Source organism: Bombyx mandarina, chromosome 15 (genome assembly GCF_030267445.1).
Source record: "Bombyx mandarina strain Sakado chromosome 15, ASM3026744v2".
Taxonomy (NCBI): Eukaryota; Metazoa; Arthropoda; class Insecta; order Lepidoptera; family Bombycidae; genus Bombyx; species Bombyx mandarina.
In genome coordinates, this window is record NC_143221.1 from 1,063,384 (window position 1) to 1,081,388 (window position 18,005).

The window sequence follows — 18,005 nt, forward strand, 5'->3', positions numbered from 1 at the left end:
CGTGAACCATTTTGGAAGCCGATTCTTTAATCCATAACGTACGTATAAATAGTTACATAGTGTCAGCATGTTCGAGTTGGTACAAACGACGCGACGGTCTCGGCGCGACTCGGACACGCCACTAACACAATACGAGTGGCGAGAAACTTAGACTTAGACAATATATCGACGTTTGAAAGGCAAACGTGACTAAGCGATAATAACTGCTTTGTACATAAATTATAGGCAATAACCATATTCGATGCGCAAAAAAAATATGTTTCTAGGTCTATTAAAATCATTCCAATCCTACAGCTAGATTCGTTAAAATAGAATTTTTTTTCAGGCATTTCAACTTTAAATGAGTCTACTGTAAAGTTCACGCATTGTCGCTTAGTCACGTTTGCCTTTCAAGCGTCGATATTCTTCTTCCGCAGGGCTGATGTGCTGCCACATACCGCTGCAGCTGAAGGCGGAGCTGTGCCTGACGCTGGCGGCGCTGGGCGGCTGGCCCTGCACCGCGCCGCGCCTGTGGGCCGGGCTGGAGGCCGCCCGCCTCGTCTCCCTCACCAACGACAAGCGGGCGCTCAACGCTGAACTGCAGGAGGCAAGGTTTTCCTTTATCTCATACTAGCGGCCCGCTCCAGCTTCGCTCGGGTCTTTAATAAAAAAATCCAAATTAACAATCATAATACACACACATCAACCCTTTTATTTGCGTCTAGTTACTAAAAAAAGAAAATTATAAAGATAGTTTTGAATAACCTTGGGTTACATTATTGGAGTTTTAGCAAGGATCCCTATTTAAAAAAAGAAAAGAATATCGCCTATGTCACTCGGGGATAGTGTAGCTTTCAAACAGTGAAAGATTTTTTCAAATCGGTTCAGTAATTTCGGAGCCTGTTCAATACAAACAAACAAACTTATTTTTTGGAAATCGATTTCTACAAAATGTCAAATTCAAAAGAAAAGATAAAATTTGAAAGACGTGAGTCAATGATCGTCTGAGGAACATTCGTTAGATATAACCGCACGAGCAGGTTGAGACATGTCGGTGTCGTCAGGTGGAGTGCCGCATCGAGGAGTACCCGCTGTCGCGCGCCTTCCTGTCGCTGCTGCAGTCGCTGAGCGCGGCGCCCCCGCCCCGCACGCTGGCGGCCGGCGTGGAGCCCTACGTGCAGCACGCGCTGCTGCGCCTCGCGCTGCCGGCGCCGCACCGCCCCTACGCCCGCCCGCACGAGAAGTGGCAGGTACGAGCCTCGCACTACTGCCGACTGATCACTGGGCGCCAGTCCGGAACTTACAGTACGTCTGGCGATACGTATGTTTATCATAAAAAAGTGTGTGTGTGTGCAAGTCACACACGGTAGAAGTGAAACTTATAAATAAAGATATAGATATACTGACTATCCCACTACACAGGAGCATACATATGGATAATGTTTAGTAGACGATAGTGGGGATGCTACGAAGAGTCGCACAAACAGGAGACCGAGAATGTCTAATGTGTTCTATCTCATTCTCTCGCCGGCTGAATCCTATACATTTATGTGTTTGTGTCTCTATGGACTTGTTTTTTCGTTTCATCGAGTTCGAAATCACAACGATTCTAAAGAAATTTCACTTCAACAAATTGACTTCAAGTTCCTAAGTGCGTCACTACTGTTGAAATACGTTCCAGATCCTATCGCAGTGCTTCCGGCTGTTCGGCACGTGGCTGGAGCAGTACACCCCCTCCCCCGCGGACTTCCCCTCCGCGGGCGGAGACGCGGAGTGTCCGGCGCCGCCCGGCTTCAGGATCCTGCTGCAGCTGCACACCAAGTCCGAGCTGCTGCGGCTGCTGCTCTCCTCGCTCGACCAAACCTACGAACTGCTCGAGAAGCAGCCTGGATCTGCGAATGTGAGAGCTTTCGTATTGCGTAGCTACCGCGCGGGCATCCTGTTGCGGCTAACAGAGGAACAAGAGTCGTCTGTAAAAATTATACTTTATTAGAATAAAAATAATCTGAAGTAATCACTGATGTTGCCAACCTTCTAGGTAAAGCACATTATTTAGTGCCTTTTGTCTTATTTCAATAGGCGTTTTATAAAATAATTTTCTTAGCTTGCGTCATGAAGCTGCCAATGTTTTTTTTATTTATTGCTTAGATGGGTGGACGAGCTCACAGCCCACCTGGTGTTAAGTGGTTGCTGGAGCCCATAGATCTACAAAGTAAATGCGTCACCCACCTTGAGACATAAGTTCTAACAGCCTGGCCACGGGACATTCGCCGATACGAATATTCGCGCGGTGCGAACGGCGAAGCGTCTAGCGACTAAAATAAGCGCATAGAAATGTACCTAACAAGCCACGCGCACGGGCGACCGGCGAAGCGACCGGCGGAATGTACCGAGCGAATCGCGCGATGCGGCGGGCGAGCAAAACAAATGCATGAATACGGACGGCGCGAGCCACGGAGTCGAGCGGTAGTCGCGGCGAATAGTACAGTGATTAAATGAGTTTAGTTGTTTTCGCCGCGAAAAATTAACGCCGAAATTTTTATATTTTTTATTTATTTTTTATTTTTTATTTTTAAAGTCGTCGTGGCCTAACGGACGTCCGGTGCAATCGTGTTGAGCGATGCACCGGTGTTCGAATATCAGCTGGGTACCGATTTTTGTAATGAAATACGTACTCAACAAATGTTCACGATTGATTTCCGCGGTGAAGGAATAACATCGTGTAATAAAAATGAAATCCTCAAAATTATAATTTGCGTAATTACTGGTGGTAGGACCTCTTGTGAGTCCACACGGGTGGGTACTACCACCCTGCCTATTTCTGCCGTGAAGTAGTAATGCGTTTCGGTTTGAAGGGTGAGGCAGCCATTATAACTATACTTGAGACCTTAGAACTTATATCTCAAGGTGGGTGGCGCATTTACGTTGTGGATGTCTATGGGCTCCAGTAACCACTTAACACAAGGTGGGCTGTGAGCTCGTCCACCCATCTAAGCAATAAAAAAAAAGCTGAAGTACTAGCTAGACCAGCTATTTGGAAGTCTAGCCACCCAAAGTATTTCTCGTACTTCTTGTGGAATTCTCCATCTATAGGTATACTCCGATTCTTATTCAAATCATGTACTTCACAATATTTTCCAAATAATAGGTCCTGAACCAAAAAACTATTAATTTGTAAGCAATATCGAGATAATTTCGATATAGACATTTCGCTGTCGGACTTCCTTACTAGTCGCGGCGGCGAACGTGAGTACCCGTGGCCTGCAAACGGTGCTGCGCGAATGGTCGCCTCGTCCACCGCTTCGCTGTTCGCACCGCCGATCCCCGTGGCCAGGCCGTAAGGTCTCAGTATAGTTACAACGGCTGCCCCACCCTTCAAACCGAAACGCATAACTACTTCACGGCAGAAATAAGCAGGGTGGTGGTACCTACCCGCGCGGACTCTCAAGAGGTCCTACCACCAGCTCTGGGGAATTGCAGGTTCTTGGCGGTGCGGTGCGCGCTCCCTAACGGCGCCACAACTAGATAGTATCTGCGAAACATCTATGTAAATATTATAGGACTACAGCGAGATCAAATAACTTCCAGGAGTACGTGGAGCAGTGCCTCATTAGCGTCCTGGAGATGTTGGAGCGCGCGCTCGCCCTCGAGCGGGAGCTGGGCGCGGCCGCGCTGGAGGCGGGGAAATCTGTCATTATCATCGGACTTTCCAAACTTATACTCGGTATGTTTTTCTTTGTTATCTTTAAATATATAAAAAATTGTATCATGTTGTTTGTCCGGGATCAATTTTTGTACTTTGGACACTGTGGCTTGTTAGGTCCAACTTGAGGGATAGGGTAGTTTTTATACCAATTTATAGTCACAATATCTCTTTGTTGCAAATTATTTCTTTAAAACCTACAAAGAGATATTTGTGAGTTCTATAAGTTTCAAAACAAATGTCGGTATGAGTTATTTATTTTCCGGGTTGGCTAAGTATCCAATAGATGGCGGTGTATTGAATTTCTAACAGTTTTATTTATAAATGCATCACAGCAATTACAATGTCGAAATAATAAAGGAGTTTGTAAAGTGACACAACCTGTGGTCGGTGCGTACAGAGTCTGAGAGCGCGGAGAGCGGCTGCCGACTGCTGGCGTGCTGCCGCGTGGCGGGGCTGGCCGGCGCCGCGCCGCTGGCCGCCAGCCGCGCCGTGCAGCTGCTGTGCCGCGCCGCGCTGCAGCCGCCCGCCGCGCGACACGTGCTCGCCGCCGCCACGCGCACGCCCGCACTCGCGGCGCAGATCCGGTGCGCCCCCCCCCTCACTGTCAGAAATAATGCATGTTCCATTTTTGAATCGAATAAAGATATCTTATAGCTATATATTAACGTTTCCCATAAGTACGGATCAGCTGTCAATGACCACGTTTTGTGATAGATACTCGATTTGATTCACCACTCATCGAACTGGGACAGCTTATAATTCCGTGGCATATGCAAACGGGGTATGGGCAACAACACATCCAACGGAACAGAAATAAGAGATATGTCGCGATATTGTAATTATTTGTATGTGCGCGCCAGTCGACTGCGTCTGGTCCGCCTCGCTAACGTCACAGTATCTGTTGCACCAGGCACGGGTTCGTGGAGTGCTTGGAAGCGGAGGAGTGGATGAGCGGGGGCGGCGGGGAGGACGCCGCGCTGCGCCGCGCCAAGGAGGGCGTCCTCTCGCTGCTGCACCACGTGCTGCCCGCGGCCCCTCCCAACTTCGCGCACTTCCTACTGGGATACCAGCTCACTGAAGACGTGAGTTGATAATTGTGTTTGAACCCATCAACTAACTCGTTTTTACTCGTAATTACATTAGAATAGTGAGTATATATATCGCTCATACGGTGCGATAACGGCACTTATGCAAATTATGTAATTTTTCAGGAGAAACATATAATTTATTTATTTATTTATTAAGTTGCACCAACAAAGTGATCATCAAACAAATTGATAACAAAAGTTCATGGCAGATGTCACCTTAATTATTATAGGTGCAATCGACAGTGCATTGCATTGCATTGCAATCGACAGTGCAACAACAACAAAAAAATATATATAACCAAGATTATATTATATAATTCTTATAGGCTATAGAAATAAAATGATAATATTTAAACTACAACTTTAAATTTCATCAGTAAAACCAAACATCTCTTTCGTCTCACTAATAACTATTAAAAAATGTATTTTCTCATACTCCGTTCAGTGTTACAAAAATTGCATAAGTGACTTTATAGCACCATAATTATGTGCGATATGTTTTCGTGACACAGATATCCCGGAGTGCCATCCACGAGCCGGGAGTGGCGGGCTTCCCCCGGACCTGCCTGCACTCCATACTGGACCTGCTGGACCAGCACATCGCCGGACACTCTCCCAACAGGTGCCTCTACACCAGCTTTTCCCAAAGTGGGCGATAACGCCCCCTGTTGGCTCTGCAGGCCTAAAGGGGGGTGGTAAGAGACCCAGAAATAAAATGGGGGCGTTGAGTAGGGTAGTTCATCTAGGAGGACTCTTAGACACCGACTGAGCTCTCGCTTTAATGGTATAGTAGGTGAAAAAATGTAAGCGGTAAAAAATAATTTATTCTCAAAGTGGGCAGTAGACAAAATAAGTTTGAGAGCCCCTACTCTACACGATATTCATCATAGGACCGTTGGCCCGACCACGCCGGGTTTACCTTCTGCATTTAGTACGACAGTGTGTTTGCTGATTTTATGTAACAACAAGTCAACAAAATAATCATAATTTCTAATATGTACATGCAAAACTGTGCAGTTGTGTGGTTGTTTGTTGATAATTTATGCCTATCATCTAAGACTTGTTAGAGCCGTTTCATATTGTTGTCATGGTACTATCGGCGCGTAGATGCCTCGCGTGGGGTTCCAATGAGTGGGCTATTCATACATTTAAGATGCCACTGAGTTTCTCGCCGGTACTTCTCAGCGGATCGCGAGTACGATCCGGTAGTAGATTCATTCGCGAAGCAGCTACTCTTAAGTTAATAGGTCTCCTTCGGAGGCGCTCGGGTAGCTGTTAGTAAATCGCACCCCTCCTGGCTGAGCGCTTGCTCGCCCATCTGTCCTGGTAAAACTGGAAAGGCCTCCGAGCCACCAGTACATAAAAAAACATTTAAGTTTTTTTTTGTACAAGCTATTGGTGAGCTTCAGTATTATTAATAAAAAATATAGCGGAAACACTTATGCTTCCTTTACAAGAAAAAAAAATCACAATAAGAAAACAAAAGAGAAAATATTCAATATATAAAATTCTCGTGTCACGGTGTGCGTGATTAAACTCCTCCGAAACGGCTCGACCGATTTTCGTGAATCTTAGCGTGCATGTCGGCCAGGGTGGAGAATCGGACAACATCTATTTTTCATCCCCCTAAATGTTAAGGGTGGTCCATCTCAAAATTATTTTTTTTATTTTTTAGACAAAATTTTTTGTTTTTATTTTTTTATGATACAGCATACAAAAATACATACAGCCCTAAATTTTCACCCCTCTACGATCAACCCTTATTTTTTATTTGTTAATTAAAAACAAAATTTTTTTGCAAGAATTTTGTGTTTATTTTGTCATGAATTAAAATAAAAAATTAATGTTACTCTCAATTTTTCATCCCTCTACGATCAACCCCTATTTTTTATTTGTTAATTATAGACTTTAATTTTTTTGGCAAGAATTTTTTTTTGTTTTTTCAGTAAAAAATTCATATTACTCTCAATTTTCACTCTTAAACGATCAACCCCTATTTTTCCATCCCGATTTTTATTTTTTTTATTCTATGCACAGATCCGCAATAAGGTTGCAAGATGGCAATCAAATATTATAATTGTAGTACGATAAATTCTTATTCAGAGTTTAGAATTTCAAGTTCCTTTAATTATGATTTTTTTTTAAATTCAATTTGATCTCCCGCCCTCGCCGGTCGACTACTGATCAACTATCAATCGATCAGTTATCCCCGCCAGGTGTCACCACTCATCCAGCAAACATCACGTAGTAGGGATGAGGACGAAGCCGGTCTCCTGTCTTACTCACTATACATTTTTCAGCCATGTTTTTTTGATTTTATTTGTGTATCAATAGTATGTTCAGTAGGTCTAAGAATCGGCTACTATCTATTTTTCATACCCCTAAGTAATAAGGGTTGTCCACCCCAAAAATTTATTTTTTATTTTTATTTTTTGGATATTTTTTTTGGTTATAATGAGGTATTGTGTGGTTGAATGAGGTTTTTTTTTACACTAGAATTTCCCTAGAAATCTTATTTAAGGCAACACAACGTTTGCCGGGTCAGCTAGTAATATATAAAATGAAACGAAATTTTTACGTCTCGGTCATGTGTTCAGAAAGGTTTAATTTTTCAAATTGGCGTGATGATATCCACTTAATAATAATCCCAGTGTTCTTATATATATTAAAAAATCTCTGGTTAAAACTATACAAGTTATATGGATATAAAATTATACAACACATGTATTCTGATAACAGAGAAGCGACCGACTTAGTCGAGAGCTGCTACCGCCTGGTGTACCGGCTGTGCGCGAGGCCGAACACCTCAGCACCGACGCTGCGCTTCCTGAGGTCCAGGGACTACTTCCTGTGCAGACACGTCAAACACAACGTCGACCTCAAGGTAAACTGTTTCAGTCACGTGACAGAGACAAGACGGTTCACGAGCCCGGCTGGGTGAGTCCTGTATCACAGGCACGGCGCCAGGAGCCGAGATTACGTGAGATTGGAAAAAAGAAATGAAAAATAAGTTCTCCTTTTTTTACACTGGAACTAGCTTGAACTGTTGTGGCGGTAGAATCGACAAGCTTCTTTTTTTTTGCTTAGTTGGGTGGACGAGCTCACAGCCCACCTGGTGTTAAGTGGTTACTGGAGCCCATAGACATCTACAAAGTAAATGCGCCACCCACCTTGAGATAAGTTCTAAAGTCTCAAGTGTAGTTATAAGTTACATAATAATATTTGTATTGTTTAGAGTGCGTCGCCCGTGACCGTGTCGGCGCGCTCGTGGGTGCTGCGTGCGTGCGCGTGCGCGGCGGGCGCGGCGGCGGGCGCGGGTCAGCACGCCGCGCTGGCCGCGCTGCTGGCCGCGCTCACGGGCCGCAGCGCCGCCGCCGCGCCGCCCGCGCAGGACTGGGAGTGGTGCCTGCTGCGCCGCACGCTGGAGGAGCTGCCGGTCGCCGTGCAGGAGGTGCGCGAGCCGCGCTGGGAGCTGTTCCACGCGCAGCAGCTGCGACAGGCCATCGCATCCTGTGACCTGCCCACAGGTTGATTAGCATTCCGCTTTTGAATAGCAACAAACACACAGTCTCGTTTTAAATTTACATCTTAAAATTATAGTGACGTTTATGTCATTATAACATTTTTTTTTATTGCCCTATTAGACATAATATGAGCATACGGCCCACCTGATGGTGAGTGGTAGTGCTAACGATAAGGTTAACGGCAACAACGTCTCGAACCGTGCAGGTGGGGGCGGGCGGCGCGTGAGCGTATCGCGGGTGCACGCGCTGCTGGCGCGCGAGCTGGCCGCGCTCAACGCCACGGCGCCGCAGAGGAACCTCGTCAAACTAGAAATACAAAAGGTGCATCGCTCATTCATTTTATTTATTGATATTTTGTTTTTAATTTAGAAATAAAACAAATACATTACAGTTCATTAATCAGGTTGTTTAGTAGAGATTCCGGGCACAACACTGCATAGATTACTTACTGCTGCTTTTCCATTGTCAGTAGCAAATTCTGTTTTCAGATTAAAAGTAATATTAACTAAAATAAGGTAATTTTTCCCTTTAAGTTCACTATCCCACATGAGCCGTGACCAGTTAGTTATATGGGAAAAAAAATTAGATCAAAATTATGTAGAATTAATACAAAAATATTTTTGGACAGGTTTTGGACTACGTAACGGAGGTGAACCGCCAGCGCAACCTCGCCGCCACGCTCACCCACTACTACGACTCGTGGCGTCAGCTCACAGAGATGCTGTTCTGTGTAGCTCCTCACGACATCCTTAACCTCGAAGCCAGGAAGAACTTGCTGCTCAATATCCTACAGGACCTACTCAACAAGATACCGCCCGACGAGGTCCTGCCGCAGCTCGGCAACCTGGCCTCGGGCACCGTGCTGCTGCTGATGGTCAATCTGCGCCACTGCTACATCTTACAGAAGCGGGAATCGAACCTCGCGTCTTCAGAATTCGAGACTTCATTCTTCGGGCCGTCAAATCAGATCATGCAAACCAATTCGTTAACGTTAAAATTCATACTAAACAAAATATTGAGCTGGATACTGGTGTCAGGCGGGGCTAGTCAGAATATGCGGGTCAATCTGTACGGAGCCCTGCTCAACTACTTGAACATAGTGAACCTCAAGCCCAGTCCAGCGGAGCCCGAGCAAGAATTGAACGACACGTACGTCAGCAGGCTCGACAGTTCCAAAGCGAAGGAGAAGAGCGAAGATTCGTCTCTGAAAGCCATGGTGGTGGATGTGATCAGTGAATTCGGCGAGAACTTGTGTGCGATAGTGTGCGGCGACTGTATAAGTGCGGGGCAGGACGTGTGCAGGATGGTGGCGCTGGCCTGCCTGGAGACGCTCATCGAAATCAATCCTCGGACTGACTGGATGAATGTACTCATCAATCAAGGCTATTTGAGGAGTTTGATCGACAGTCTGCTGCAAGACGATGAAGGCCTAAAGGAGGTGAGTCTGATATTATATTTTTTGCATAACTTTATGTATGACTAAGGTATCATAAATGTATCTATGTTCAAATTTTTTTTCTATGTGGTACTTGGAATTTTTAGAGATACACGCGATACGTCTTTAGATTTGTAAATCTGACCTAAATTTATTTTTTCATCATTCAGTGTCACACATGGAAAGTATAATTTAACTCTTTATTTCTCATGATGATATTAAATTTCATCTTTACGTGTTAGAATGATGTAGATTATCCGGAAAGAATAACATCGTGATTACAACTGTTTTGTTTGAATATTAAGGTCGTATTTAGTACTTTTGCAAAGATTGCTTTTATATGGACTAGTGTGTAATTTTTATATTTTTGGGTCTCACTAACTCAACTGGCATAAAAATTCAATGGGTCTTTGAAATATTAATTTTTATATTAAATAGGCCAAAATATATATGCACCATTCTTTGATCTGTTTTTCAACCTTATTTTCTATTTGGTTTGTTTAATAGTTATGGATGAGTCCCCAGTCATCGTAAATTAACCCATAGACATATCCCCACTGAGTTTCTCGCCGGATCGTCTCAGTGGGTCGCGTTTCAGATCCGGTGGTAGATTCTAAGCACTGCTTTTGTTAGGCTTAGTGTTAAGAGCATTATCAGGTTTGAGTCCCGTGAGCTACTACTTGTTAGGTTATGCTGATATGGCTTCTCAAGGCTGTCAATAAGCAAAGGCAAGCTTAGGTAGGAAAAAAAAGAATGATTATTGATGTTTCAAAAATTTTATCTAGAGAATACATAATGTAATACATAAAATGAAGCCAGCTTTACGGCTTAATTTCGCTTTTACTATTTTGATTAAGTATTGAGGTGTCAGTGATTATGATCGAATTCCGATCATTGGACCAATATCATTATAGTTTAAAGAAATATTCTAAGAATGTTGGTCGCATCTCTCCTCCTTGCGTCGATAATCCTCAGTGCTGAGGGTCGTGGCCTCCTCTAATAACTTTCGTAAAGATACGTAGAATATATTAGAATTAATCACAATTTAATGTACCTATTTAATTAGTACATTTTAATTTTGTGGATGCCAATAATTACAATGAATAATAATTTTCAGGCTCTGGAACCGAACCCGAAGTCACTCCGAGTGTTGTACGTGTACGAATCGAAGATGGCGCTGCTGATCAAGATGGCGGGCACTCGAGTGGGCGCCGAGACGCTGCTGTCCCAGGGCGCGCTGTCCACCGTCGCCAACCTGCAGGCCCTGGACTGCCACCCCGACGTGCACACCGGCTACGAGCAGCACCCCGACACTGACTTCATACCGTCGGTCGCCAAAAGGTAACGATACCGCCGCGCTGTCGTCTAAGGGCTTAACTATCTTATACAAATCGGCACGGCAGGAAAAAGCTTTATGTCCCTTTCATGAGACTTTCTCTGTCTCTTTCTGTTTTATACGCGTTTGTGCTTGCGAGTGTCAGGATTCGATATTTTATATTTAAAGTAAATTGAAATGAAACATTATTAGAATTGCACAGAGAAGTAAAGAGAGTCATCTCGGGGATATCCAGTAGCCATAACCACTAGAGCGAACAATAACGCCATCTAGTAGGGAATAGACGAACGACTCATTACGTCAGAGTTCACTGCCCCGCTTTCTTCTGCTGGGAGACAAACATGCCTATTGGTGCACTGAGAGCGGTGTCGTTCGCCAGGTTCCGCCAGATGCTAGTTCCGGCGCTGTCGCTGAGCTCCGCGCTGCTGAGCGCGCTCGGCGCCCGCAACCACAGCTGCGTCGTGCTCGTCATGCACGCGCTGCTGGCGCACCGCAACACCGTTGAGCTCGTGCTGAGGTACCGCAATCCGTTTGTCCTGCTCCAGGAGCAATGTCTCCACACGCTAAATACAATACTTTTCTTGTCAACACAGGTTCGAGTAGAATTATATATCCCTCCGTGCGTCGTATGCCTCAGTTCTGAGGGTCGTGACCTTTACTGAGCACTTTTGTTGTTCCTCCATTCACTCCTGTCCTCCGCGCAGTGGAAAGCGACATTGATGCTGGATTCCAAAGTCGTCTTAATCTGATCGGACCAGCGCATATATATCGAAAGAAGCAATAATACTATTGTTGAGATGATTGTATTGCAGAGCTGCTCACCCGAGCTCGTCCCCCGGGCTGCTGGTGGAGGTGGAGGCGGTGACGTCAGTGGTGTCCCGGGCGTCGTCCCGTGACCTGCTGGAGCAGCTCCCGGCGGCGGCCGCGCTGCGCCCCCTCATGCTGCAGCTCCTCACGCGCTTCCACACTCACCAGCTCCGACCGGACGACGATGACGACTCGCAGGCGAACCTGCTGTACTACAAGGTGTGATGATAAGTTAATAATAACATTAGAGAATGTGATATGAAATGTAGTTAGTAACGTTCCCTAACATTCAAGAGATGTTCCAGTTATTTCGATATCCGTTATTGCTACATCTTTTTTTTATTTTTTTTATTGCCCTTGTAGGCAGACGAGCATACGGCCCACCTGATGGTGAGTGGTTACCGTCGCCCATGGACTTCAGCAATGCCAGGGGCAGAGCCAAGCCGCTGCCTACCGCTTAATACTCTCCATAAGCCTCGTTTGAAGAAGGACATGTCATAGCGCTCGGGAAACCCCATGGAGGGGAGCTCATTCCATAGCCGGATGGTACGTAGCAAAAAAGACCTCTGGAAATGCACTGTGGATGAACGTAGTGGCTCCAGGTAGTATGGATGAACTCTACTCCGGTGGTGGGCGGTGCGATGGTAAAAACGAGATGCCGGTATCATCTCGAACAATTCCTCAGAGCACTCCCCATGGAACACTACACTGGTGGTAGGACCTCTTGTGAGTCTGCACGGGTAGGTACCACCGCCCCGCCTATTTCTGCCGTGAAGCAGTAATGCGTTTCAGTTTGAAGGGCGGGGCAGCCGTTGTAACTATACTGAGACCTTAGAACTTATATCTCAAGGTGTGTGTCGCATTTACATTGTAGAGGTCTATGGGTTCCAGTAACCACTTAACACCAGGTGGGCTGTGAGCTCGTTCACACACCTAGGCAATAAAAAAAAAAAAACTTACGATACAAAATACAGAGGGAACCGAAGTCCCTCCGCAGACCCAGAGGTTCCAAACGATCCGTGAGAATGGGATTATCGACAATCCGAACGGTCCTCCTCTGTATGGAGTCAAATGGAAGAAGCTGGTATTTGGGCCTGGCCGTGTGGTGTCGGCCTCGAAAAAAGAATAACACCTCCCCTTCTCCTCCCGTGGGTGTCGTAAGAGGCGACTAAGGGATTATCCAGAGAATGGGCAGCAGCGTTCTCCGAGTATCATAACAGCACACTGCGATCGCCAACCCGCATGCCAAGCGTGGCGATTATGGCAACCCCCCTCCAACATGGCTGACACAAATAAAAACTGGCCCCCAGTCCCCGGCAGCTCCGCTATTCCTGGCTACGGTAGCGGTCAAGGTAACGGCGGGGCAGGGGGTGCTAAGAATCTCCGGCAGAGATCCGGCTACCATAAAAAACGACGACTGGACCTGGCAACATACAACGTGCGAACACTGCGGACCGATGAGCAGATTGTGGAACTCGAGGAAGAATTGAGCAGGTTACGGTGGGACATTGTGGGCTTATCTGAAGTCCGAAGAGAGGGAGAGGACACGATAACTCTGAGGTCCGGTAACTTGCTCTATTTTCGGGAAGGTGATCATCTGTCTCAAGGCGGTGTCGGATTTTTCGTCCACAAGTCCCTTGTGAATAATGTACTCAAAATCGAGAGTGTGTCAACCAGGGTGGCGTACCTTGTACTCAGAATCACCAAAAAGTATTCGTTGAAGATCATACAGGTTTACTATGTATGAGGACATTTCCAGAGCCATGCATAGCTTTACAACTCACATCACCATTGTCATGGGGGATTTCAACGCCAGACTGGGTAAACGGTCCGAGGGGGAGCTGCGAGTGGGACCATTTGGATTTGGGAATCGAAATCACCGGGGAAACTTACTTGCCGGTTTCATGGAGAAAGAAGAATTATTTATGATGAACTCTTTCTTCCAAAAACGGAATCACAGGAAGTGGACCTGGATGAGCCCCAATGGTGCCATCAAAAATGAGATAGATTTCATTATGTCGACAAAAAGGCAAATATTCAATGATGTCTCTGTGACGAGTCTGTGATCAATATGGTTAAAACAGGAAGTGATCATCGGTTGGTAAGAGGCACATTGAACCTCAATATTAAGCTTGAGAGATTCCGACTGATAAGGTCTACGCTCCGTTCAGCACCAGCTCAGATCCAAAGTTCTGGGCACTTTCAGCTCGAACTTCCAAACCGCTTCGATTGCCTAGGAGGCTCCGTGGACGATTACAATGACGGGTTTGTGAATGCTGTCCATACGATTGGTTCCAAGTTTTTTGGAGCCCGTCGTACAAACAGAACCAAAAAACTCTCAGACCCTACTCTCAAACTCATGGAAGAACGTCGCGGAATGATTTTGCAGTCTTCAGAGATTCGTTTAAATATCGGTCTCTCAACAGACATATCTCAAAGTCTCTTAAATTTGATCTACGCCGTTTTAATACTGAGCGTATTAAAGAGGCTATAGAACGAAACAAAGGCTCCAAAGTGTTCGCGAGAGATTTGTCTCTTGGGAAAAGCCAGTTGACAAGACTGAAGACCGATGATGGCAGGATCATTTCGTCCAAGCCTGAGCTTTTGAGAGAGGTCGCGAAGTTCTATGGACAGCTATACACATCTACTCGACAACCCGTGGAATATCTAGCAAAGGATCCAAGAGCTAGATTAGTCCGACACTATACCGAAGATATCCCCGACGTCAGCCTGTGCGAGATTAGAATGGCTCTCAAGCAACTTAAGGACAACAAGGCACCGGGCGAGGATGGAATTACTGTCGAACTTCTGAAGGCGGGTGGAAAACCAGTCCTTTGGGCCCTTCAAAATTTATTTAATTCCGTCATTCTCGATGGGAATGTGCCCCTGGCATGGACCAGAAGTGTGGTGGTACTGTTCTTCAAAAAGGGTGACAATACTCGTTTGAAGAATTATAGACCCATTTCACTTCTGAGTCATGTCTATAAGTTGTTCTCGAGAGTTATTACGAACCGTCTCGCGCGCAGGTTTGATGACTTCCAGCCACCCGAACAAGCCGGTTTCCGAAAAGGCTATAGTACCGTAGACCACATTCATACGTTGCGGCAGATTGTACAAAAGACCGAGGAATATAACCTGCCGCTTTGCTTAGCATTTGTGGACTACGAGAAAGCCTTTGATTCGATTGAAACCTGGGCCGTGTTACAGTCTCTCCAACGGTGCCAAATTGATTATCGGTATATCGAAGTGTTGAGGTGTTTGTATGAAAACGCTACTATGTCAGTCCGAGTACAGGACCGGGCTTCGGAACCTATCCTTCTGCAGCGGGGCGTGAGGCAAGGAGATGTTATTTCTCCGAAACTATTTACCGCTGCGCTGGAAGATGTTTTAAAAGTTCTGGACTGGAAAGGACTAGGCATCAACATAAACGGCGAGTACATAACTCACCTTCGGTTCGTCGATGATATTGTGATTATGGCCGAGACCATGGAGGACCTCAGTACAATGCTCAAAGACCTCAGTAGGGCTTCTATCCGAGTGGGTCTAAATATGAACAAGGAAAAAACAAAAATTATGTTGAATGCTCATGTAGCGCCCACTCCAGTAAAGATCGGAGGCTCTACGCTCGAAGTTGTTGACGAATATATTTACCTGGGACACACTGTCCAGCTAGATAAGTCCAACTTCGAAAAAGAGGTCAACCGTCGAATCCAGCTCGGATGGGCAGCGTTCGGAAAGCTACGTAAAATCTTCTCATCACAAATACCATAGTGTCTCAAGACGAAAGTCTTTGACCAGTGTGTGTTGCCAGTGATGACATATGGCACTGAGACGTGGTCGCTCACAATGGGCCTTATGAGAAGGCTCAAGGTCACCCAAAGAGCAATGGAGAGGGCTATGCTCGGAGTTTCCCTGCGAGACCAAATCAGAAATGAGGAGATTCGCAGGAAAACCATGGTAACCGACATAGCCCAAAGGATTGCGACACTGAAGTGGCAGTGGGCAGGACACATTGCTCGCGGAACAGATGGCCGTTGGGGCCAGAAGGTTCTTGAGTGGCGACCGCGTACTGGGAGACGTAGCGTGGGTAGGCCTCCCACAAGGTGGGCCGACGACCTATTGAGGTTCGCGGGGATCCGCTGGATGCAGGCAGCGCAGGACCGGTCTTTGTGGCGAGGCTTGGGGGAGGCCTATGTCTAGCAGTGGACATCCATGGGCTGATAGGATAGGATAGGGTATTTGGGAGCCCAGAGATGGGAGCAGTACTCCACGCGAGGCCGGACTTGCGATTTATAAAGCAAAAGCCTTTGTCCAGGCGTGAAGTACCGCTTCGCTCTGTTGAGGACTCCCAGCATTTTGGACGCCAACTTGGCTTTGCCTTCCAAATGACTCCGAAACTGGACATCGCTCGAAATGTCGACCCCAAGTATCCCAATACTCTCGGAAGGTTGCAGGGATACTCCTTGGAATTGCGGCGCCATGACAAAGGGGTCCTTCTTCGCAGTGAACGTGCAAACTTGTGTCTTTAACGGGTTGAATTGAACCAAGTTCAATTCACTCCATTTGGAGACTCGCCCCAGAGAGTTCTCCACTTCAGACACAAGTTTTGATCGTCTCTCTTGCACCACGCTCCGAGAGAGACTCTGATGACCGATATATCGCGCATCTCCTGTGCTGTCATCCGCATAACAATGCATGCCATCAATAGACAGCATGTCATTGATATACAGGATGAAAAGGGTGGGGCAGAGCACCGAACCTTGTGGAACGCCAGCGTTAATGGTCATGGTATCAGAACAGTCACCGTCTACAACGACCATACATTTAACGACAGATGGCGTTATTCGTACAGTCGAAATAGCATCTGGACTTACCTTAACTATTTAATGACCTGAATTATTTTGCACGTGTTGGATTTAGAAGGTTACTTTTATTTATTTGTTAGGCTCACAATACACATTACAAGCTAAAAAGATACATAAAAACACAAATAAAAAGAAACAAAATCTGGCTTGCAACATAAGTTATGTGCGCACGACAAAACAAGTCATAGTGCTGAATTTGTACAACAACGTTCCTTACAACAAAATAACACGACAACGAAAACTAATTTAACTTATAATGTAAGGAAATAATTTTATTTACAATATAAAATTAAACAATTACACTACTAACCTATTACTAACGTGGAGGATGTCCTTGATGATTTTTATAAACGTAACTAATCTACAAGTAAAAATATCCAACTCAGTTGAAGCCCTTGCCATTTCGTTATTTCAAAATCTTTCAAAATCTTGTAGCGAAATTCAGATTCTTATCAAATCTTATCATGTTTGTTAGTTGTCGTCAAATGTGCTTAATGTCGCACAAAAGCATATATATTATAAATTTAATATTTATTCCTTTATTCTTGACGTTTCTTGTGTGTGTTGTTTGACTGTTTGTGAGACGTCGCTTGTGTCTGCGTCAGATCGTGTGCAACCTGCTGACGTACGGGCGCAACATGATGTCGCTGGACGCGGGGCGCGAGGCGGCGGCGTGGGGGGCGGCGGCGCCGTGGGCGGGCGCGGAGCCGTGGGGCGGCGTGGCGGCGTGCGGCTGCCTGCTGCGGCTGCTGCAGCTGGGCGTGGCGCGCGTGCAGCACCACGACAAGCTGCTGGCCACCGCGCACCACCAGCTGCACGCGCTGCCCACGATGACGCTGGACGGTCAGTGCAACTTAATGCATTATTGTACTGGTTGTCCACCGAGTTCATTTTTTATATATTTATTTTTATTGGTTAGATGTGTGGACGAGCTCACAGCCCACCTGATGTTAAGTGGTTACTGGAGCCCATAGACATCTACGACGTAAATGCCCCACCCACCTTGGGATATAAGTTCTAAGGTCTCAAGTATAGTTAGTAACAAGGGCTGCCCCACCCTTCAAACCGAAAGGCATTACTGCTTCACGGCAGAAATAGGCAGGGTGGTGGTACCTACCCGCGCGGACTCACTGGAGTTCCTACCACCAGTAAAGTAGACTAAGAGTAACAGTAAATTATTTATTTATAAGTAGTAAATAAATATACTACAAGGTAAATCAATAGCCAACTAGCAAAGCATAATAATATAACAAATAATAGAAACA

At 45.8% G+C, this 18,005-nt stretch overlaps 1 protein-coding gene across 2 annotated transcripts in view; it reads left to right on the forward strand.

The window, feature by feature from the left end:
• The window catches only part of Nup205 (nuclear pore complex protein Nup205), a 32,767-nt gene that overhangs the window by 10,592 nt on the left and 4,170 nt on the right, over nt 1-18,005 (forward strand). For both annotated transcript variants that reach the window (XM_089733457.1, XM_089733456.1), the window contains exons 14-28: nt 417-586; nt 1,044-1,229; nt 1,661-1,879; nt 3,568-3,703; nt 4,083-4,269; nt 4,596-4,767; nt 5,286-5,395; nt 7,513-7,657; nt 8,009-8,300; nt 8,503-8,618; nt 8,926-9,735; nt 10,850-11,073; nt 11,448-11,585; nt 11,881-12,094; nt 17,346-17,583. In XM_089733457.1, coding sequence (XP_089589583.1) covers nt 417-586; nt 1,044-1,229; nt 1,661-1,879; nt 3,568-3,703; nt 4,083-4,269; nt 4,596-4,767; nt 5,286-5,395; nt 7,513-7,657; nt 8,009-8,300; nt 8,503-8,618; nt 8,926-9,735; nt 10,850-11,073; nt 11,448-11,585; nt 11,881-12,094; nt 17,346-17,583 — 3,357 coding nt within the window. The remainder of the gene's footprint in view (nt 1-416; nt 587-1,043; nt 1,230-1,660; nt 1,880-3,567; nt 3,704-4,082; nt 4,270-4,595; nt 4,768-5,285; nt 5,396-7,512; nt 7,658-8,008; nt 8,301-8,502; nt 8,619-8,925; nt 9,736-10,849; nt 11,074-11,447; nt 11,586-11,880; nt 12,095-17,345; nt 17,584-18,005) is intronic.